At 37.8% G+C, this 24,794-nt stretch overlaps 2 protein-coding genes across 2 annotated transcripts; one reads left to right on the top strand and one right to left on the bottom strand.

Annotated features, from left to right (window-relative positions):
- Nucleotides 1-843: 843 nt before the first annotated feature.
- On the bottom strand, nucleotides 844-12,496 carry hnrnpul1l (heterogeneous nuclear ribonucleoprotein U-like 1 like). Its single transcript, XM_036579873.1, has 16 exons — nucleotides 12,386-12,496; nucleotides 11,705-11,956; nucleotides 10,695-11,060; nucleotides 10,231-10,420; nucleotides 10,079-10,152; nucleotides 9,666-9,805; nucleotides 9,443-9,542; nucleotides 9,166-9,278; nucleotides 8,639-8,905; nucleotides 8,303-8,425; nucleotides 6,744-6,872; nucleotides 4,847-5,015; nucleotides 3,784-4,056; nucleotides 2,880-3,052; nucleotides 2,592-2,774; nucleotides 844-1,841 (listed from the first exon to the last, which is right to left on the bottom strand). Exons 2-16 carry the CDS (start codon nucleotides 11,895-11,897, stop codon nucleotides 1,713-1,715), a joined length of 2,622 nt encoding a protein of 873 aa, XP_036435766.1. The 5' UTR covers nucleotides 11,898-11,956; nucleotides 12,386-12,496; the 3' UTR covers nucleotides 844-1,712.
- A 338-nt stretch (nucleotides 12,497-12,834) lies between these two features.
- im:7138535 (uncharacterized protein LOC797998 homolog) lies at nucleotides 12,835-19,292 on the top strand. The gene is made up of 8 exons (XM_036579874.1): nucleotides 12,835-13,018; nucleotides 13,109-13,215; nucleotides 13,959-14,081; nucleotides 15,450-15,700; nucleotides 15,794-15,874; nucleotides 15,988-16,104; nucleotides 16,815-16,958; nucleotides 18,319-19,292. The coding sequence occupies exons 1-8, from the start codon at nucleotides 12,975-12,977 to the stop codon at nucleotides 18,481-18,483; spliced, it is 1,032 nt and encodes a 343-aa protein (XP_036435767.1). The 5' UTR covers nucleotides 12,835-12,974; the 3' UTR covers nucleotides 18,484-19,292.
- Nucleotides 19,293-24,794: the final 5,502 nt, after the last annotated feature.

A 24,794-nucleotide genomic window follows, 5' to 3' on the forward strand; every position in this document is an offset into this window, starting at 1 on the left:
GTCAAGATTATGTACTTCCGTGTTATGTTTTTTGTTTTTATACGAGGAGTTTATATACATATATACAATATGTGTATATTTATATTAATATATATATATATATATATATATATGTGTGTGTGTGTGTGTGTGTGTGTGGTGTATCGATCATATGTTAAAAGTCAGGAAGGAAAAAAGCAGAAAACATCTACGTCTTCACTCTTTTCCTTCATTACAGCTTCCGTTCTTTTTGCGAGACTTCTTTTCAGTTTTTCAAACAAATCTGCAGGTTTGTTTTTCCACACCTTCAAAATTCAGACTTAGAAGTCGGTTCAGCATTTCCTGTGTCTCACAATCCAAGAAATCCTGAACTCATTCGGTGATGCTGAATTCTGGACTCTGTGGTGGTCAGTCCATTGTTCTGAGAACACCAGCAGCATTTTTATTTACAGATTTTTTTTTCTTTAAAAAATGTATTACTTTTCCTCAGTTTCTTGACCTCTACACATCCTTTCAGACCCAGTTTTGTCTTCTCACGGTAGAAAGATGGACAGAAACACTTGATTTTTTACATCTGAATTAAGACTGGAGCTTGTCCCCCTCCCCCCTCTATCCCCCAGTTCCAAAATGGCACCTGTGGTTTGTGTGAATTGACAATCTACGTGTGTGAATAAGCTAAAATAATTGTGTTAAAGTAATTAGATTTCTCTGCTCTTAACCTGCTTAACCTTGTGTTTGGATGTCTGAACTCCAGTCAGTGAAATGTATGGTCTGGCTGAAGATTACTTTAAATAACAAGTACTTCAACTACAGTGACTCTTCAACTCCATTCACACACACAAAAAAAAACAACACACAAACAAGTCAATTCTTCAGATTATATTCTTCAATACAAAAAACAGTGAGTTTTGATCTGACACAAAACCACATGCGGATAATGTTTTACAAACATGGTACAAGGTATAAAAACTTTTACAACCACACAATGAGCTAGGTATGCTCACTAAACATGGGGGAAAAAAAGACGATGTCAGGCCAATCAGTTCAGACATTTTAAGAATGGAATAAAAAGAACATAATAGTAAACTCCACAGGTATGCAACAACAGTTAAAGTGTTACAGAATTATGTTGTTAAAATTTCCACTTATCTATCTAGACAAGATTGTGTGCTTAAACCCATGAGGAAGAAAAATGTGGTTCTTAAAAGACACAAATTAAAAATCAGCATAGTAAAACAATTTTTCTACATACAGAACCCTATCAAAATTGATCAGATGTAAAGTCATGCGTCCCCACCACCTTTAATCAACCATGAAGCATTCAAGCACAACTGCGCGTTCAGCGTCAGAAGCAAACTACGTCACACACTGCTACTCATTTAAATTTGCCTGCTTCCCATTTATAAATATAGACTAGGGAATGAAGGTCAATCTCTGTGTTAACATAATACTTTAAGAGCAAAACAGGCAACTGCCACTGAAACTAAAAGACATTTAATGGGGCGCAAAAGAATGCAGTCACATGAAAGGCTAAGGCAAGAGGGGAAAAACTTAACCAAAAAAAAAACAAAAAAAAAAGTTAACAAGGAAGACTCAAGAAGGTTTTAGCACACGGGAGTGGTGTAATAGGGAGGAAGATTGGGTGAAGGTGAGGATAAGGATGGAGACTATAAAAAAGTAGGCAGAGGAATGGTGCTGATGGAATGGACTTGGAGTCATGGAGGACGCGGCTACTACTGCTGTGCGCCCTGGGAACCCTGCGTGTTCTGCTGGCTGCCGTAGTTGCCATAGTTGCCATACTGGTTGTAGTACTGGTTCCACTGGCTCTGGTTCTGGTAGTACTGCTGCCACTGCTGAGCGTACTGCAAACACAATGAATGAAAAAATTAATCAAGCAATGCAAAATAAATAAATAAACAACGCCGACCACGTGAAAATAAAGCCAAGACTTTAGAGTACTGTTTCTGTAGTAGCCTGGATCAAAAGTACTATTCTAAAGCACTACTTAGGCTGGCTAAGTTTCTAGACTAGGAACTGTATGTCAGCATGGGTCAACACCCCCATGACCTGTCAATAACCTTTAAACAGGCCACATTTTTTCCCAATATGTTAAATTCAGCAAATAAACAGTAATTGTGCATTAAAATGCGCAGACATGTACTCTCTGAAGAGGATGTGTGCTAATTGGGTTCAGTGTATAGTCACCTTGACAACTTCAAGTAGGACTGAATTTAGGACAGAAGCTATTACAGAACAACCGCTCTAAAGTTCATAATCTTATTATATAAGAAAATAGTATTGGAGAAGCATCCTAACTAGACAAGAACTTTCTAAATTCTGTCCTACTTTAACACCTGAGAGCTGTCTTAACTTTTGCTTTCTCATGTGCCTCCTTAGAAAAACATTTCTGATAAAATAATAGATTGCTCAGTAATGAGCCACTTTGCCTGTGACTGATACTACCTGGGCTTACTTGTGTAGTTAATTTCACAGTAAATCAAAGCTGTAAAACTGCAAAACTAATCCTGCCAAATTATACTTAAGAGTGTGTCACTACAGATCATCACATCACAACCTCTTTGTGTACATCATTATTCATTGTAGTAGCTGACCTGCTGATACTGCTGGTTGTAGTTCTGCTGCTGCTGCTGGTTGTACGACTGGCCTGTGGTTGCAGGTGTCTGGCTGTAGCCCTGGCTGTATTGTGGGTATTGGCCATAGCTTCCGTAGTTGTAACCCTGGCTGTAGTTGCCTTGATTGTAACCTTGGCTGTAACCTTGATTGTAGCTTTGAGGCTGTACAATACAAAACAAGTTATTACAACAGAAACCATGAGAAATTACGGTACCTACTTAATATGCCACAGTTATGCTCTGGAAATACTCTTGATGTTCTGGTACCTGAGACTGACTGTAGCTGCCACTGGCTCCGGAGCCACCTTTGTTGTAGGAGCCCTGGCGGTTGTGGTTGTAGCTGCCCCCCTGTTGTTGGCTGCGGTTGTAGCCTCCTCGGCCACCCGAGTCTCTGTAGTTGTTTCCCCAGCGATTCTGGTTGTATCCACCACGGCTGTAACCTACAGAAAAGAGGAACATGCATCCTTAACATCAGAAAAACATGACTGCTCAGAACTGTCCAAAGTGGTCATATCCTGCTCTGTGTTCAGGACTTCATCAAGCAGCCACTGTTTGCACAGAAAAAGAACATTTCTTAGAAAAAGACACAGAAGGCCAGATTGATAAAATGATAATGCTAATTTATTACACACACACACACACACACACACACACATTCATTCTAATTAGTACTCTGGTATTAGTATTACTTACTAGCAAACATACTGATATTAATACTATTATTACTGATTTCGGATTGTTATTGTGGGCACTCTGAAAAATCGTCACTGCATATCATCTTGTACATGTGTGTTTTTTTTCCTTTTTCTTAATGTAGTATCATGATAATGTTGTAAACTGTGATAAATGGTAATTATTGTGATTTTCAATTTTTAATATGCACACATGCCTATTTACTTGATGCTAAAGGAGAAATACAGCCATTCACTCATAACAGCACAAGCTAGCGCTACCAAAAAAAAGCCTAAAAATAATAATGTATTATGCACTAGAACACACGTCTTGTTTTCTTTAAGGTACACAAACTAGTATTCAGTATTAAAAAGGAGCGTTACAAAAGGTATATAACAATGACCGACAAATAATGTCAAACGATAAGAAAAAATATAAGAATTTTAGCATTACTGCCCCACCGTAACAAAAACAGTTTAAAAAAACTCAGCCCCTATACCTCCACGAAAGTTGCCACCTCCTCCAGGACCGCTGCGGTTCTGATAGCCCCCTCGGCCTCCCTGGGGGCCACTGTGGTTGTCATAGCGCTGGAAGCTGCCTCCACGGCCGCGGAAACCACCCTGGCGATTGTCGAAACGCTTTTCTGGTGGGGGGCCAGCCTTCCGCCCCTCCTCGTTGTACTGCTTGACGAGGGCATCTGCCTCTTCGCGCTGCAGCTCAATGAAGATCACCTCATCCAGGAAGTCTCCGGCCTCAGGCAGCACGAAGTTGGCTACGGGGAGGAGGGGGGAGGCAGAGGGCACGCAGTGAGGGACAGAACAGCCGCGCCGCCGAGAAACAAAGAGAATAACTGTTAGCATTGTGACAATGGTGACCAAAATAAACATTAGAGAAAGCAGGATAGAGGGAGGGAAGAAAAGAAGAAGAGAAACAGTGATAGAGAAAGAGGAGAGGACAACATGGTGGGACAGTAAGAGGGACCATGGACAAATATTGCCTTAGTTGATTAAGGCAAAACTTGTCCCAGAAAAGGGGTAAAACAATGAAAGGTAAATTTAAAACAAAAACAAGAGAGTTGCCAGAAAAAGAGAGTCATGAAGGATTAAGAAGGATGGTTGCACAAATTAGTCAGCACCTAAAGTCTACATTTATAATTAAGTCAACTGCACCAAAACAAACATAAGCGAAACCAATTTAACAGTGCAGAGGAAATTTGCTAATAAGGATAAACCAATTTCATATTATATATAATACAAATACATCTAACCAACGTCATATTGTTTATAAAGTTTGCACTGATACAGAACAGTAATTAAGATGTTGCAGGAAATGAGGTTACAGGGGCAGAGAACAAGATGAGTACAAAAGACAAGAAAAAAAAAAAAATCAAGAGCTCTTTTATCTGGCAAAACAGAAGGAGGCGGTTGGGGGTCTTCCAAGTTTAGGGGGAAAATAAAAGACAAAAAACAAAAACAAAAACAATAAAACAGCAAAAGCAGATCTGGGTGTGTAGTTTGAAGCATTGTTTTTTTGTTTTTTTTGGTTATCCATGGCATTCCTACCTTTCATTTCTAACACAGCATGATCGGGTACATCCTTTCCTTCCTCATCAGTTCGCTTTAACGTTCGCTCTTTTAAATCCTCATCCGTGGGACAAATTACAATAGCCTTGCGTTGAAACCCTTCAAAAGGACGCATTTTTCGTCTCTGGGCTGATCCATATACATTTGTCTAGCAATGGTGACAAGAAAGAAGTAGAAGCTTGTTCATTATTGTTCATTTGTTTGCTTTTGTTATGGCTTTGCGTTCCGAAGGAGGGGGATTGGGGTTCCTGCAACGATGAAAGTGAGAGAGTTTTTTTTTCATGGCTATATTTACTGTTCTGGAATGACTAATGGTTGTCTCTCACAACCCCAACTCACTTACCTTGGAAACTGCAGCGATGAAAAGTTTCAGCGAAAAAGTTATTTCTGAAGTAGAAAAGGGGACCAAAATCTTTTCTCTACCGATGCTTGTCTTGTTACATTAATTTCATGCAGGTTTTCTGAAGATACTGCCCTTATCTATTGTTGAAAACTCACCCAGCACTAACATGTGAAACACATATAAATTAAATAAATAAAAAAACATTTCAGTTAATATATAAATGATAATTGTAAAAGACTTCTGAGTATCTACAGCAGAATTTCCAAGCCTCTATCTACACAATAAAGGGTAAATTTGCCACCGACATTTTGGATAATCACCACACCAACAGCAGTACAAACCACTCATTCTTCTCTTTGCACCAGAAACTGATTAGGAATGCCAAGTAAACTACAAAATTTGCCATAATTAGCCAGAATTCCATCGAAAGAAAGACTTAAATAACTTTAATTTAGATTCTGAGAGGTCATACAAGCACCTACACAAGCCTTTCCTGGGTCTCCATCAACACAACAAAGGGCCAATGGGCCACCAACCTTTCGGATAATGCCCAATTTCACCACACCTTTCAAACTCCCAGAAGGACAGCAGCACAAACCACTCATTCCTCTCTTTGCATCATCTATAAAACCAGAAACTGATTGGGAATGTTAAATAAACTACAAAATCACCAAAATCACAGAATCCCATGCAAAGAAAGACTTAATCACTTCATTTCGATTCTGAAAGCTCATACAAGCACCTATACAAGCCTTTCCTCGGTCCCCTTACTTACCTGTACTTACCAGATCTTCAGACGCCTGGCTATGCCTGGCACAGACGAACACTTATTACCTACCTGCCAATACTCACAGTTTGCTTAATGGACCTTTGGCATGTCCGTTTGACCTTACTTACCTTACTCTGACTTGAACAAAATCGACCTGAAAACTTCAAGCAGATTAGTTCTCTACTTACCTTAACGTTCATATTTAATACAACATTCAACAGTTCCATGTATATCTAATTAACAACATCAGAGCGATGTTGAGTTTTTCTTACAATTACCATAGCAACAGAAGGTGGTTTCTTACTCACCAGGCTGTGATTACTTGTTTTTCAACATCTTACTATTGACATGGACTATTTGTACAGTGTGGCAAAAAATCTCTTTACAACAACACATACAATATCAAAGGGGAAACCAAAAAATATTCAGAGTGAGAGCATACTCTACTACAACTCCTTCCTGTTTTTGGTTCATTATAAGCAAAACCAAAAGAAATACAAAACAAATGAGAAACACAGCAACATGTTCAGGACAAGAAAATTAAGAGTGACAATAAATTAAATGTCTTCAGGAGCAAAGGCTGCTAACCAATGCTTTTAGGCTAGAGAGAGCAAAAGTCCATTAATGAACATGTGCATCAGCAAGCAGCAGTGGGGTGGTGTCTTTTCTGTATTCCAGAGGGGTTGGGAATGTTGGAAGGAGGGGTAGGGGGTGGATAAAGCTGTGGGAACAGCAGCAGAGCGGGCAGACGGGAATTGCAGTACCTGGTCCAGGATGTAGTTGCGTTTCTTGCGGGCGGCGATCTGGATGAGGCGGTTGAGGCACTGTGTAGCCTGCTGGATAAGCACATCCCAGCGCCCAGCATAGTTCCTCTGGCGACGGAGTCCCATTACCTGAGAAAAGTAGCATCTGACGTCAGATTCAAACCCAAAGAAATCTACAAGTATAGAACAGTGGTCCTACACAGCTCATGTTTTTGAAATAGACAGTTCAGATTCTGAGGTCACATTTGAAGCTGTTCAAAAACTCTCAATATATGCTCACAACACCAACTGAATTCTGTAATAAGGCATCAAGATATTAAAAGCCACTGTGCTTTTCATAGAATAAGCTTTAAAACAGTTTATTGATAACTATTGCCAGGCAGCAGTGTATGTATGTATGAAGTAAAAGCCTACAAACCTATCCTACATACGCTACATTTTGTGTAAACAGAGGAGCTGTCTACTTACTTTAACAACTACATCTAGGCTTACAAAATGACAGATAATACGCTCCTCCATTAATGATCAGTGTTAGGTATGTATTGAGATTGTAGCATACAACATCATTATGTCACTTGAAATTACTGTGTTTAAGGTCGTTTAAAAACTATTACGCCCAATGTGTGAAACTGAACATATACAGTCATGAGTTTTACACTAACACAACGTTACAATCCCACAAAGAAATGCAAGCAGAAATTAGCATCAAGATAGTGGTGGTACTGAGACAAAAAAAAAAATGCTACTTATACTACATACTATATTATGATGATTTTTTTGGGAGCCATGGATGCCAAACATCTCATTGTTGAAGTCCAGGCTAACCCAGAATTACACAACAAAAAACAAAGAAGTAAAGAATACTGTCTCTTTCCACCTTAAATAAACTATATACACTTCTAAGACTCTCCTCTGATAGTGATCCATTTTCACCAGTAATGCAGTCACCATGTGAACTGCAACCAAAGCCTACTGTAAACAAATGTTTTGACAGAAAAATAGTATATTGCAATCATTATGCATAATGAAATAATGTTTGTGGGTTTTATCATTTTTAGGCTGTTTTATAAAAACAATAAGCCACTGAAGTCTGTGCATTACAATTACTTTGCCACAGTTACGGAGGCTTAGACTGCCTATAAGGCATGGTCTTGGGTGGCTTACTGCTTTATCATGAGCAGATATTGTTAATTATTTTTCCACCATGAAAATATGATAAGTCTTTTTTGGCTGGTTCAACGGTATGATGCTATATCTAAGGCTATGCTAACTTAGAACACAGTCTCTATCTCAGCTTAAACTTAAGCTTCCAGTCTCTCAAGGACTGTATGTAAAGGGACCTGTTATTACCATGTTATGGTATTTTTTTGTCCAACCTAGTTAGGGGTTTCACAGTTTGTTTTTGTTTGAAATATTAGATTATTTGTATAACTGTACTGCTTTTTGGCCAGACACAGCAGGCATTATGAGCATATTGTGAGCACTAAAATACCCATTTACATACATTATCTGACCACTTTACCATTAATGGACCCAAATCACAGAGTGTGTGTGTATACCCTCATTTTTTCCATGATGGCGTTGGTGCCCAGAATATTGTACTTCTTCTCTGGGTGCTGCTCCGAGTATTTGCTGGCCCAAGTAGTCTTTCCACTGCCAGGAAGTCCCACCATCATCAGTATCTGTGTGGAAAACAGATACAGGACATTTAAACTGCACTGATTTGACCTTTTTTGTTATATTTAACAGAAACTTGTACCCAAAACAGCATTGTAATTACAAAAAACTGCTTATTTCACAACCATACCTCACAACTGGTTAACTAAATATTGTGATTGAAGAATAAAATCTACATGTCTGAGCCAGGAAGAATCCAATCAAATCAATAGCCATACCTCACACTCTGCCTTGGTTGCAGGCCCCGGTGATCCTCTGGTGCGGTCCTGCAGAGGCAAATCCTGGAGGAAGGTGAAGCCCTCAGGTGGGGGGAAGAAGGGCTCCTCTCTCTGGCCAAAGTTGAACTCTATGGCACAGTTCTTCACCAGGACATGTGGGAAGAGAGCCCGGCCAGCCAACGCTTCACGAGAGACGTGGTAACACGTGCCCAGCCACTTGCCATTCTTGGAAAACGCCATCTCCACTTGTTCTCCACTCTCAAAGTCCTGAAGAAAGAAAGAAAGAAACAGTTCAATTTGAGAGAAGCAATTGGCTCTCTGGTCTCTACTGTCACAATAAGAACACTTCACCTATTAATGGTATCAGTGCTGGTTAGGAATTGCATGAGTCAGCTGGCACTGTAAAAATCCAATCAAGCCACAGTGATTTCATTCATTATTAGCCATTGTAGTATTTCTCAGGGAGAATATTCCGCTTAGATGAACAGCAGCAAGATGAAATAAAGAAGCAGTTGTCAGATACTCACAATGTAGCAACCAATGACATCATTTTCACCAAACTTCTCCCCATAATCTTCAAATTTACAGTTACAGGATTTCTTGCCAGTTCCACCATAGCCATAGGACATAGGTTCTTCTCCTATAAAATAAAAACAGAACAAATATCAAATCAAAACTTCTCAATAATCTAGGTTGATTTATTTTTCTGGAACAAGGTTCCAAATCTCAGCTGCCTAATCAATTATGCGGACACAATGAAAACAATAACCCTCCTCATCTTTTCTTTTACTTAGATCCACTCACCAAGCTGGGTGCTACAGGAGTCCAGGGACCACCCTATTCTCACCACATGGGGATCAGGCTCACTGGCAGGGAGGTGTTTTACAGAGATCTCCTCATTGATCTAAATGGAAACAAAACCACAGACAAGTTTTACTGATTAACTCGCTACTTCTCATTCAAGGGAATCATAACACACATATATATGACCTTGCATGTGTTCCAACTTCTACGTCCACAGTGTTACCTTCATTTCGTAGCATATACGTCCTTTGGTAACACCATAAGTAACTCTTGCACCTGCCCAAAGGTATGCAAAACCCTCAATGGTAAGTGGGTAGCCACTGTACCGGTCACGAGCCACCTTGAAGTGCAGGTCACAATTATCTGTCAAAGCAAAACATACAAAAAAACATCACTAAAAACCGAGACTTATACTTGACTAGTCCCGAATTGCAGTATGAAGCACTTCGTTTGTCAATATTATCCAAATATAAATAACATGTGCTACACATTAAAATATGATTAGTCAAAGAAGAACAATAGTGTCACACCAGTTGGCTTTATTCCAGCTTCATTAGTACAAGTCCAGAATGGCAATGACAAAAGAATCACAATGACTTAGAATGCATCAATATCTGCTTTCTGAACTGTACTCACAAGTGTCAATGGCCACAAGGCTGTCATCATAGTCTTCCTCATCTTCCTCAGCTGGGGGCTGTGGCGAACGTCCCCTGTGGAATAAATAGTAAATGATGTGCCCATAGCAGAAAAGCAAGGTGAAGCAACATAGCAGGAGACATCAAACTCACCTCCTGTCTTCACGGTGCTCATAATATCCATATCCACGGCTATCATCATGGGGCCTTTTACGACTGTGTGATGAGTATCGATCATCTTCTGTCTTGACCTGCCCTGACTGGTCTCCCTCCTCAGGCTTCCATTCATTTGCAGTCTTAGCCTGCTGAGGTGCGTCTTCTTCCTTCTTTGGCTCTGTTTTGACTTCACAGAGAATATATAACATCCATTAATACAAAACAGAGCAGAAACACAATGATAAACAACTTGCTCTCCAGAGAAGTCCTCGATAAATATTCCCTCTCAATTTATCACTTCTATGTAAATAAATACATAAATAAATAAATAAGATAAATAATGATAGGATTATAGTGACAATCCTCCTTTGAGACCAAATATTTAACACATTAAGCTTAATTTGAGTCAACATGCTTTAACTATATGTTTCTGAAATATTTGGGATTAAAACTGGACTTACCTTGTTCACTGGCTGCTTGCTCCCGAGACTGACCTGCCTGAGGACTCTCTGCCTTTTGCTGCTCTTGTGGTTCCTCATACTGCTGCTGTTCTATAGCCGGCTCCTCACACTCCTGTTTCAGCTGAGGATCCCCATAGCCCTGAATGGCCTCATCATATCCCTGCTGTATCTGCTGATTCACATCCGAGGTGAAGTCAGTCATTCCAAAACCGGAGACAGGAGCCTCTGGACTGTTCTCATCGCCATCATCTTCCTCATTGTTTACACTGCCCTGGTCATCCTCCTCCTGGTACTGATCGCCACTGTTTCCATCATCGAACTGAGGCGCACTGCTTTCCCCATTGTCAGGCTCCCCACCAGCAAATTCTAGAGCAAAAGATCATACTGATCAATGAACTGCAATGCATTACCTATTTCTATGTCTTATTTAATTTGGCGTTATAACTTCTATAACTTATAACTTCAACGTGAATGGGCAGGGCTATACAGCTGTAGGCAGAATTGGCACACACACACACACACACACACACACACAATATATACACAATGTATGTATCATTCTAAACGTATCTATCTTTCTCTCTACATTATGCATTACCCACCCACATGTATACAGTATATACATTCACACATATATGTGTGTATATACATTATACAGACGCACAAACATATATTATATATATATACACACATACATACATACACATACAAAACGACATATTCAGACTGTTTATAAAATACAGATCGTACATGGACAATCTGTATATGAATATTGTACATGATGCAAACAAACAAAAAACATACACTTTATTAAGTAAACCCTGTTTTTATATATGATGTAATGCATTGCACCCGCCCCACTGCTAGTAAAGCAGTTGGTCTAATCCCTGGGTAAATCTTGTTTACACGGCCACACCATCTGGAATGCACGGTTGTTTTGCCACCAAACGGTCGCATCTCTAGCTAGCGACTCTACACGCTGTCTACACGCAGTGAGCCTCACAGCTTACCTGCATCTCCTTCTCCCGCGTCGTACTCTTCCTCCTCTTCTTCCTCCTGCGTGCCTCCGGCAGCTTCGGCCTCCAGTGCCGCCTGCAGTCTGTCCGCCAGGTCCGCCTTCAGCCCGCGAGTGTCCAGGCCGCGGCGCTGGAGCTCCTCCTTCAGCTCGTTGACTTTGAGCTTTTTCACGTTCAGAGTGCTCATGTTGACATGCACGGCTGCTGCTGGTGGCGCGATGAATTTCCCCCCGAAAGCCTGTCACCCTGCGGAGAGAGCAAACAGGGAGGCTGAGCGCTGCGAACGCTGCACACTCGGCTTACGTTGACAATGTTAGCTTACCGGAGGCTAAGCTAGCTAACGACTGCTTAACGTTACTGCGGTTCGTTTCTCACTAGCTAGCTAGCAAGGGACACGGCCATGCAACGTAACAGTGTAAAGCCAATCCCTGCAGAAATCGATAAACTAACGTTACACGATGTTTCTGCACAGCATGTACCGTTTTAATGACGGCCAAGCCTGCAGCTTTCGCTCACCTAGCTAGCTACGTCAACTGAGCAAATGCTAACCTAGCTAGCGTTAGGCAAACAAACGGCTTCTGCAAAAAACACTGCTCTACAGTAACACATCTCACAGCAAAGCTGAGCCAAGACAAACAGACGTCTTTATACTGGTGAAAGAAATTATGATCATACCTTTTAAGCCGAGTTTAAGTATAATCCTCGGTAGTTTCAGTATCTACAAGATGGACGGTGACCGAAGCTTTAGCCGAGGTAACGCTGCTTTCCGAAGCGGGCACCGCGCAATTCACAGCGCGGCCTCTGATTGGTTCACTCTACCGTCAATTATAGAAATCTGGCTCCTCATTGGCTACAGTAACATTTTGAAACGCGGCAAACGACCCCCTTGGGTCCGACTGTCACCAAAATCTCGCTGGTGTGTAACTATCCTGTACAAAAAGACGGTTTTAAAGACATAGACATGCACACAATAATAATGCGCATAATAATATTTATTATTATATGTGGTATTTTGCAATATTAGTGATCCCAATTTGCAACAGGAAATGATCACATATAAAATAAAAGTCTCATGGAATTTAACAATCCAAACACGTCTCGATTACTCTGGCCTTGCCGTTGCATCTGTAATCCACAGATGAGGGGAGAAGGGAGTGACGGACGAGGAAGAAATCTGGATAATAGGAAGTAAAGAAGACGCGTCCATGAAAAGTCCCGAGTACGCGCTGTATACTACAATTTAATCCGTTGCTCCAGTCTTGTGATGGAGAGAGGCTCTGGGATAGTCGCTGCTCTCAGAGCTCTGGGGTAAGCCAGTGTAAAAGCGCGCTCACCTGTCCTGAACATCGCCAGCTAGTCAGTGTGTCGTGTTTAACTGAACCCGTGTTGACTGTCCAGGTATGAGAGCGGCCGCTGTGTGAGGCGCTGCGCCTGTGACGAGCTGCCCTGCCCGCTGATTACCTGGCTGGTCTCGGAGCTGAGAAAAGGCTGTCCTGAAGTTGGAGGTAACGTTAGAGTTGACCAACATGAACGCATAAGTACTACAAAAAAACCAGAAAATACAGTTTTTGATGTGGTCTGTTTTTAATTTGAACAAGATAGCGTGTTATTTGTATAAGTGAAAATAATAAATTGGACATGTGAAATTCAATTCTAACATGGCAAAGTGAAACGTTTACTAGTAGGAATGTGATTTTGATTCACTAGTACGAATTTATGGCTTTTCCAAATTCATTTTAATGGAGGAAACAATTAGTTCATATGCAGACTCATTTTACCCGTATTAATTCAATTGTAACGTGCTGGTTCTGTTTTAACAGAGAAATTCTGTTTACATTTTTTTTCCTTGTGAAAACTTAATTGTTTCATGTAAAAATGCATTTCTCACATGTGAAAGTAAAAACTTTCTTTTTTTTTCATGTAAGAATTGAATTTGTACATGTACCAGTTCCATTTTTGACAGGTCAAAATTTACAATTTACTTGTGAAAGCTGTTAGCACTTTATTATTTATTTTATACTAATCAAAAAGGATTTCTCTTGTTTGAATGAATTGTGAAAAGCCATAAATTCTTACAAGTGAGATCTAGTAGAAATTAAATTTGGAACTCATAGAATGTTAATTTTCTTTATAGTACAACTAACAAGATTTTTATTTGTATCAAGAAACTTTGGATTAAAAGCAGAAATGTCTTGCCATGCTACAACATTCTTTTATGACATGAGCTAAATCTGTACCTGCCTTGCAGTGGGAGTCGATAGTGGTGCTGTTCTGGCTGGAGAGCTGAAGGAGCTTCTAGAAGTGATGTTTTACCCTTGCACCACACTCACCTCTGAAACTCTCACCTCAGTCCATCTCGACAGAATAACAGGTGAAGTTGTTATAGAGCAGATGTGAGCTCATCTGTAGTAGTGTTTTAAAGGAATAGTCCAGCATTTTTCCTTAAAAGTGGCACTAATTTTTGAGAGTTGTTAAACAAATAGTTTTCAGTAACAAGCTTTCTTCTAACGTTAGACAGTGTAAAACGACCTCTCATAAGCTTCTACTAGGCACAGAATGAGACAATAAACTGCTTTTAGAAACTTTTTATATACCACTAAATCAGCGCTACACCATTCTCAAGTAGTTGTGTTGTTATTTCCATCTCAGGGTAAGATCTGATAAAGGACAGGATGCAAGTAGTTTTATGATTTGTTTGGGACTATTTTACTGCTGCACTCTTATTTAAATGTCATGGTAAGTGATGCATTTTTGGATTTTGTCAAATTCCATTTTGTCCCTGATCTATTATGGCCAAAGTAGTTATGTAGACATAAATAGTTCTGAACCTGACACTGCATTTCTTTGAAGTCTGTGGAAGTTAAGGAATTACTTTATTTTTCAAAATTTTGAGATGTTCATAAAGTTAATAAAATTTTATTACGATTTATTATGATGAAAACAGGAATCATACTGTTTACAACACAAATATAGCCATTTTATTTACTTTTGAGCATAACTCAAAAACACTAGCCAGTACATAACTAGCAGCTACAGCTTTGAACAGTTGTACAAACATAAAATCCTAACATTATTCATGAAATCACCCTAAAAGTTTACTTAAATGCCGAAAATATGTGCAGAGATTGCAGTGAAAATGCAATCTCTATGGATCATTCTACCAAAATGGTTCAAAGTCAGAGTTCAAAACACATTTCGGACCTTTAACTGCTTTGGACTTTAGACTAAAATCGTTTTGCTTTGAGTGACCCTACCCCTTACTTATGTTTATATTATTTAAAAAAGTGATTGAACATTGAATCTGTCACTAACAAAACAATCATACACTGAATTGTACAAAATTATGTGTTTCTGTAGTGACAATTCTTACGATTATACACTGATTTTCAAACTTTGGGACACATTTACTTCAAAACAATGAGATCTGCTCACCATGCGGCCATAAGGGACAGGGATGCAGTCTCTTTCTGCTCTACAATGCAGAGTTAAAATTATGTGGTTAAAATAAGGCTCCAGCTATGAATGAAAACTCTGTGTTTTGATATTGACCAAAAATGCTTACATCTTAACATTTAAACTATGCTGAAAGTTTGAAACTCCTCTTTATTTATTAAAGCCATAATTTACTTCAGAAGCACATATTTCACAAAAAAACTACCCAAATTATTCTTTAAAACAATTCCTTGTTGGACTGTTCCTTTAAGAGGTATGTGCTTTTGTTGTTTAACCCCAATTACAGATTTTCTGGTGTCCGAGTTACAGGCAGCACATATGCTGCAGTACAGAGAGAGCCATCCAGAAGACACTGAGCCACAGAGTGAATCAGGCAAAGAGCAAAGAGGGCAAGAATGTAATATCATAGACATTGAGGAGGAGACCCAAGCTGAGGGGCATAAAAAAGATGAGAAAGAGATAATGATGGAACTGGCACAGTTGTTTCAGGCTCTGGATATGGATCCAGCCTCTCAGCTCAGCGATGTTTACCCACAGGTAGGAAAGTAACAGGAGTGCAGGCTTTCAGTAACCACTGAACATAATTGTGCCACTCTCTCTGTATGTATCAGTAAACATCCATTCATTCAGGTGGAATCACGACTGGCATCTCTCCCAGAGGGTGAAGAGCGTGAGCCATTGCTCAAGACTAATCTGAATTCTTCACAATGGGTATAAATTAGACCATGCCACAAAGTTAGCCAGTTGTGCACCATGACTAAATTTCTACATAAGTGTTGAGTCTCTAAGTTTTCATATTCTTTTATAATCCTGTTTGATTTCAGAGCAAAGTTCATCTGATAAACCAAACTCTGCGCAAAGATTATGAGTGTCGCCGCCAAATGATGATCAAGCGCTTCTACGTCACACTCCAGTCCTTTGCATGGGGAGAGCGGGGAAAGGTACAAAGATTTAGGGCAGGCAATATGACCATACAGTTGCATGCAAAAGTTTGAGCACTCCCTGTCAAATGACATGTTTTGTTTATTTTCTAAATGTAAACAATTTAACACATCCTCTACAGAGAACAAACTTAAATGTAACATGTTAATGCAAAATTAATCCACATTTTCTATTGAGGTCAGCATTGGAAAAAAATAAAACATAACATGTGCCATAACTTTTGCGCTTATTCTTTCCCTGATGTTAAATTCAGCAGATAAACAGTAATTGTGCATAAAACAGAACATGTTATTTGACCAGGCGTGCCCAAATGTTTGCATACAACTCTGTATCATTATCACAATAAATTATGCCATGATTTCATTTTCTGAGTATGTTGTGTGTGTCGCCAGTGCTTAAGGAGTGCTGTCAACTGCATAGTTCAGCCGGAGAGCACAATTGGTCCTGTTTAATTGGATACATTGCTGCATAGTTCATGAAATGTTGAATGAAAGAAATGACTGCACTCAGATTTTGGTGGCATTTTAAATGTCCATTCCAAATTATTGAACGTATTGTGTATTTTAACCATATTGCCCTCCTCTACTAAGACATGCAGCATTTTAATTTTCCTACTTGAGGACTTTTAGTGCACTCAATGAATGGAACATTGTGCACTGTACTGTTCAATATATATTGCATTCCCTGAATGTGTACCTCCTTCCTTTAGGAACGCAGCACTCTGCTGTCATCTATACCTCCTTTTTCGGCACCACTCGAGTCGTCAGTGTCTATTGCACTGTTGCTGGCAGCCAGAGAGGATCAGTCTCGCATTCTGCCAGTGAGAGCAGGACCATCCACAGCCATTCACAAGGTACTGTACTTAGAACAGAGCATATTTACTTTGGTAAACTACACAACAGTTAGTTTCTACTAAACAAACCTATGCTGTCTGCTGCTTGAGTTTAAACCGAATATACCGCCATACCGAAATTTTGATAATGCCTTAAAAATCACTTAAAGATGCACTATGTAAGTTTTGGGGATTTGGAGACCTCTGTGGTGGAAATGTTTCATTGCATGCAATGTGCAGAGGAACATTTTGTAACGTTGGTTATGCTTCAAACCCTTTCCCCAATTTGATGATTACTAGTGCATTGATATAGTATTTAAAGAGAACTCTTGGTGTGTCTTTCGAGGATGTAAGTAAATTGTTTACTATTGTCATCATCTTCATGGGTATAATGTTGGGTAAATATCGAGTCAGACCTTCTTTTTGAGCCTGCGTGTAACGTTAATACAAAACTCCCGCAAAGTCCGACCCAACCCCTCTGACTTTTTAAATTATTATTTGAGGCTTTACAGAGTGACTCGCAGCAGTGCACACACTCATAGCTTAATAATGCTACTTCTTTGAGTTATAACAAAAAAAAATCTTACATAATGCAGCTGTATGCTGTAGCAAAACATTCGTGACATTTTGTGACTGTATAAGCACATCAGCTTTAAATACACCATAATTGCAGAATAGTTTGCTAAGCAATATAACTGTGAAAAATATAATACACTTAATTTGCTGTATAAACCCATGATTCTGTGTTGGCATTGCTTTGTGGTGAATTGGGGAAACACTGAAAAACTGCATTTCTGGTTTTTACTGTCAGTCATTTGGAACATTGGCATATTGTGGAAGATAACTAAATATAGGGGGTGACACGACACATTATGTGGTACAACCTGTAATGTGCATCACCTCCAATTCATTCTTGGCTTACATTTTGAATACAAACAGCAGGGGGCAATCTGACCACTTTCCTTCCCTATTGTCTTTCCCCCGTATCTTTATTATTCCCAAGAGCTAAACAACAACAGTGGGCTTCTCTAAGCTACCATAACTACCTGTCTGTTGGAAGAACGTAATTAATAACATATTTAATTTAAAGTACTTTAATTAAAACATTTTAAGCAATTGTCTTTGCTTTCCTTTTTTCTTACTTTGCAGAACTGCTGTATAAAAGCAATACAACACTCGGGGTCATGTGTTATCATGAATAATATCACGGCTGTCATGATCTACAGTGATCATGTCAAAGCCTTGATAAACATGTTCTCATGTTCTGTAACTTTATTAATTTATCTATGCCCATGAATGCAACAAATACATATTTTAAAAACTTACAAGTATTGGAAATCATCTGTGATTGGGAACATTTCCATTACTTCTTTGGTTACAGGTGCTGATGGGTAGTGTACCAGATAGAGGAGGTCGACCTGGAGAGATTGAGCCTCCTATGCCAGTTTTCACTCGACGCAGTGAAGGAGGGGATGAAAAGCATAAAAAAAGCAAGTTCCAGAGACGGGAGCGCTCTGGAAAGAAGAAAAAGAATAAGAACAGATAGTACAGACAGCAGACTCTATGTAGTACAATTTTAAAGCAAAATAGCACCCAGAAATGTTAATGTTGCCTCAGCAAATAAGGGCCAGGTAATGTCATGCATATGAGATTATGCCCAATGGCCTTCATCAGAATTAACTATAAGCTATGTTAGCATTTTGAGGTGAAGTATTGCTTTAATGATGGAGTTCAGAACTGGAGTCTTACTGTTAATTTAAAGATTTACTCTGGATGATTTTGTTAAATTTTGCACTTTCAAAAAAGTTTACTTTGAACAAGGTGAAATCGTCTCTGGAAAAAAAAAAACGTTTTCTCAACATCAGAACGTTATACTGATTGTGTTTGGACTGCGTGAGGTGTAAGATACAGAAACAGGCTTTTCACACTGGACTTCTTTCAGTGGACCCCTCTCAGTTCAACATGGTTGTACTGAGGTTTCATCTTTTAAATGTTAAATGTCCAATCAAAATCTTACATGGTGTTGGCACAAAATGATCAATTTATCATGATGATACCCAAGACATTTGATGATTTTTGACATTTGATTTATGACACATTCAAAAAGGCACAGAGGATACCAGAACTGTTAACTCTATAATCCTAATTTATGCTGGAGCTGACACATCACTATCATTTATTTGATGCTGACATGTAAGGTTTGATTTAATTTCATTGAGTTTCAGTATTCTGAAATGCTGATGTAAATAAGAATGGGCAAGTAAGCCTTAATGTAAATATGGACAGAGTTAAATCCTAATTTCTTGACAAATGTATTGGTTTCCATCTGAGTAAAGTCTGTTCCATATTTTCGAACTTGTCATGTTTTTCTGCTTTGTCTCAAGTTGTTGGAAACAGATAAAGAAAACATAACTTGTGTATAAAAGGGAATTCTATAGACTTTTCAAAACTGTAATTTCATCATGTTTCACTTTCTTCCCTGAACTAGTATGGTCAGAATAGATGTCCAGGTAACAGATTATTCTGAACCTAACTGCATTTCTTTGCCCTGTGGAAATCTGTGGGAGTTAGGTGGATTCCACCAATGTTTCAAAATTTCTAAACAATTAAGTTGTTGCGATGTAAACAAAGTCATGCAGAGTGGTTTGATGAGAGGTGATGTGTTATAGATGATGTGTTATATTCCTTACAGTGACCGTGTAAGGAACCAGGGTCTGTAACACGTCCAAAACAACTAGTGACACTACATGTGTCTTCTGAAATTTAATGTGTAATTTTGATAGTGGTAAAATAGAGGTAGATCTGATTCCACAATTGGGATGCCATTTAGCCCTGGTTACTCTTACAAATGAAACTTTATTTATTCATTTATTTATTTAACATTTTCCAATTCAATGCTGAATCTAAGACAACCCGCATTTAACCATTCGTAAAATGTATTAACCTGTCTCAGAAACAATATCTTTATTTTTTTTTTTTTTACAAGGTTTCTGTGCTGACTGCAGCTTAAATGAGGAACAGAGTTGAGCTTTTTAGCATTGGATTAGCAAATACACAAAATGTAGGACATTAAGGACATTCTACTGATTTACTTTGTTTTTTTTAAACATCTTTAGTTAATAAATTGGGTAACAGCGTTGTAAGAACCTATTTTTTTCTTCCCATGAAAAAAAGTAAATTCCCAGTAAATTTGGATTATGAAATTTTCCCATTGAAAGTGGCTTTTAGATATTATAGACATTTCATAAAGATCAAATATTGAAGGACACAACTAAAAAGTACCTTTTTCATAACCTATAATGGACGACACATGAAAAAGGATGTTTCAAGTGTATTCACACATTAATGCAAAAATAACACAATATTCAAAGTATTTTAATGACCATATTTCATGGTAAAGTTTAGCTGTAGTGCTTTCTGTAGTGTAGATAAATTTCACTAATGTTTTAAGTTATTTTTCTGAAATATGGACTGAGGTTGTTATGACGGACATGTTACCTGTTTTTAAACTGGTTGTCTTCTACTTTTACTTACCATAAATTATAAATGCAAAATCAATGGGACACAAATGGCATTTAAATCTTATAATAATAGAATCTTAAAATACATTTTAAGTCAAAACCTCATCTAAGACCTATTGTAAAACAATGTCTCATGCATCAGGTAGTGTGTTCATAACAATTTTTTGTACCACGGTAAAGTTAGTTTTGTTTTCGATATTCGTCTTTTCGGCGCTAATAACATTTGATCGGACTACGGTAGTCAGTAAAGACTTACATATTCATGACAGTACGACCACAGAGAGTGATGCACACCTGTTCTTTTGCGGTTTTGGTGACATTTAACGTACCGCTATTTTATGTTAATACCATAGAACTGAGACGCGTTTTTCAGTCGGAAGAAAAATCATGCACTTCTAGACCACGCCTACATCCATGCACACGCGTTTGTTTTCCTCCAAAGCGTTTCAGTGTATTTAAATACATATTTTAATTGTTCGTGCTAACAATAGACACCGTCAAACAATAGAATGTCAATAGCGCCATAAACACTGTGTCCATACACATCTGATTGTGTTATTTACTGTAAATTATGGTTAGAAACACACACCACTTTAATTTAGAAAAAGGACTTTGAATTAACCTGTAACTAAAAAGTACTTGCCAATACTTGTCCTAAGACATTAGCAGTCTTGAAGGTTTAATAGATCCTTAACCATCTATATTAGTTTAAAAAATGAGTGTAGAAAAGAAAACGTCTTATTTAAGTGGATCAAATTGCAAATCAAAACTCAGTGAGTCAGAATTAAGTTATTTTTTCCATTTTCAATTTCGACATTTTAGACATTGAACATTTAAAATACTGCTTAGATTCAAAATGCAGCATTCACTGCAATTAATACAGCTGAAATGCTTTTGAAGGTTAAAATACAAATATTAATATAAAGTAATTATTGCAGTACAATCAAAATTCAAAAGTTGTGTATGATTGCTGACACATCACTGCACCATACACAATTGTTTTTAGTGTTGGGTGTAATACAGCTGAAATATTATTGAAATTCAAAATACATAAAAATTAATAAAAAGTAGTCACAGCAATATATCCAAAATTCAAAGGCTGTGCATCATTGCTGACACCTTACTGCACCATACACAACTGTTTTTAATGTTGTAAATAATGCAGCTGAAATATTATTGAAATTCAAAATACATAAAAAATAATAAATAGTAGTTACAGCAATATATCCAAAATTTAAAGGCTGTGCATCATTGCTGACACTGCACTGCACCATACACAGCTGTTTTTAATGTTGTATATAATTTAGCTGAAATAGCTTTATACTTTATATTAATGTTTATGTATTTTGAATTAATAGCATTTCAACCATATTACATACATCACTAAAACCATTGTATATGGTTCAGCAAGATGTCAGCAATCATACACAATTTTTGGATTTTGGATGTAATGCAATAACTGCTTTATATAAATTTTTATTTATTTTGAACTTCAATAATATTTCAGCCACATTACATACAACACCAAAAATAAGTGTGTATGGTGCAGCTAGGTATCACCATTCATACATTTTTTTTGGATTTTGGATCTAATGCAATATCTCATTTAAATAATTTTTCATATTTTTTGAATTTCAATTATATTCCAGTCACATTACATACAGCACTACAAAGAATTGTGTACAGTGCACTGAAGTGTCAGAAGTCATACACACTGTTTGGATTTTGGATATAATGCAATAAGTACGTTATTTTTTTTATTTAATTTGAACTTCAACAGTATTTTGCCCATCTTACAAACAACACTAAAAACTACTGTGTATGGTGCAGTGCAGTGTCAGCAATGATGCACAGCCTTTGGATTTTGGATATAATGCAATAACTACTTTATATTAATTTTTATTTATTTTGAGCTTTAATAATATTTTGGCCAGCTTACATACAACACTAAAAATAGCTGTGTATGGTGCAGTGCAGTGTCAGCAATGATTTACAGCTTTTGGATTTTGGATATATCCCTGTAACTACTTCTTATTAATTTTTATGTATTTTGAATTTCAATAATATTTCAGCTAAATTATATACAACATTAAAAACAGCTGTGTATGGTGCAGTGATGTGTCAGCAATGATGCACAGCCTTTAAAGTTTGGATAAATTGCTTTAACTACTTTTTATTAATTTTTATATATTTTGAATTTCAATAATATTTCAGCTGCATTATTTACAACATTACAAACAGCTGTGTATGGTGCAGTGAGGTGTCAGCAATGATGCACAGCTTTTGGATTTTGGATATATTGCTGTGACTACTTTTTATTAGTTTTTATTTATTTTGAATTTCAATAATATTTCAGCTGCATTATTTACAACATTAAAAACAGCTGTGTATGGTGCAGTGAGGTGTCAGCAATGATGCACAACCTTTAAATTTTGGACATATTGCTGTAACTACTTTTTATTCATTTTTATGTATTTTGAATTTCAATAATATTTCAGCTGCATTATTTACAACATTAAAAACAGCTGTGTATGGTGCACAGCCTTTAAAGTTTGGATATATTGCTTTAACCTTTATCAATTTTGAATTTCAGTAGCATTTCAGCTGTATTACACCCAACACTACAAACAATTGTATATGGTGCAGGTAAGTTTCAGCAATCATACACAACTGTTGAGTTTTGAATGTACTGTAATAATTACTTTATATTAATATTTGTATTTTAACCTTCAAAAACATTTCAGCTGTAATAATTGCAGTGAATGCTGCATTTTGAATCTAAGCAGTATTTTAGCTACATTGCATCCTCAAGTGACATTCAAAGTTTGTGTGTCATCACTGAAACTTATCTGCACCAAACACTGCTGACTTAAATTTTCAATGTCTAAAATGTTATCGAAATTCATAATGAAAAAAATGTACAAGATTTAAAACTTACATCTGACTCACTTAGTGTTTGATGGATTTAAACTTTTGATTTGCAATTTAATCCACTTAAATAAGATGTTTTCTTTTCTACACTCTAATTTTTTAAACTAATATTTTAGATGGTTAAGGATCTATTAAACCTTCAAGACTGCTAATGTCTGTCAGTTACTGAACCTGTCATCAAGCTAACCAGCTATATCAGTATATAGGTAATATCAGTTTTTACAGGTAAGGTATGCTCAGTACTGTTAGGACAAGTATTGGCAAGTACATTTTAGTAACAGGTTAATTCAAAGTCCTTTTTCTAAATTAACGTGGTGTGTGTTTCCAACCATAATTTACAGTAAATAACACAATTAATCAGATGTGTATGGACACACAGTGTTTATGGAGCTATTGACGTTCTATTGTTTGGCGGTGTCTGTTGTTAGCACGAACAATTAAAACGTATTTAAATACACTGAAACGCTTTGGAGGAAAACAGAGGCGTGTGCATGGATGTAGGCGTGGTCTAGAAGTGCATGATTTTCCTTCCGACTGAAAAACGTGTCTCAGTTCTATGGTATTAACACAAAATAGCGGTACGTTAAATGTCACCAAAACCGCAAAAGAACAGGTGTGCATCACTCTCTGTGGTCGTACTGTCATGAATATGTAAGTCTGTACTGACCACCGTAGTCCGATCAAATGTTATTAGCGCCGAAAAGACGAATATCGAAAACAAAACTAACTTTACCGGGGTATTTTTTGTGGTAACTTTCTGTGAGAGACCTTTCAGTGGCATTCAACTCTTCAGACGTCTGGTTCCTATCACCACCGTTGTGAACGGCTCTAACCTGTTAAGTTTCTCTACAATGCACCACTTCACATTAAACTACTCTGAACCACTTTATTTACATCTTAACGGTTTAATTCTGCAGAAATGATGGAAAATCAGTGGGATTCCGCTTTAATCAGTTCAGGTGATGGTCCTCAAATGGTTAAGCGGAGTGTTTGAAACCAGTCGCTATCTGGTAACCAGGGGCAACAGGGCGAGTTAGTTTAGTCTTCCAACAAAATAAAACCATGAGAAACGTTTCAGACTCAGGAGCGAATGAGGCGTTATTTCGATAAGTTTACACTCTGTACGTGAATTCTGCTCTTAATGAATATTATGTAGTCTTGAATTAAATGTTTACATCGTGTCGTCTCCGTACAAAACTTCGTAATCTAGCTAACTGCTTAGCAATTCTGTGAAGCAACCTGTCTTGTTTATGCTAACACGGCTACCGCGCCACAAGACAACTCAGCTTTTTTTCAAATTGGGAGTGAAGTTAACGTTAGGAAAACTTTAAAAATTGTATTATTTTATTAACGTAATTAAACGACGACCCTCCAAGACGGTGGAGGTGAATGAAGCATTTTCACT

This window comes from Colossoma macropomum, unplaced genomic scaffold (assembly GCF_904425465.1).
Source record: "Colossoma macropomum unplaced genomic scaffold, Colossoma_macropomum, whole genome shotgun sequence".
In the NCBI taxonomy this organism is placed as follows: domain Eukaryota; kingdom Metazoa; phylum Chordata; class Actinopteri; order Characiformes; family Serrasalmidae; genus Colossoma; species Colossoma macropomum.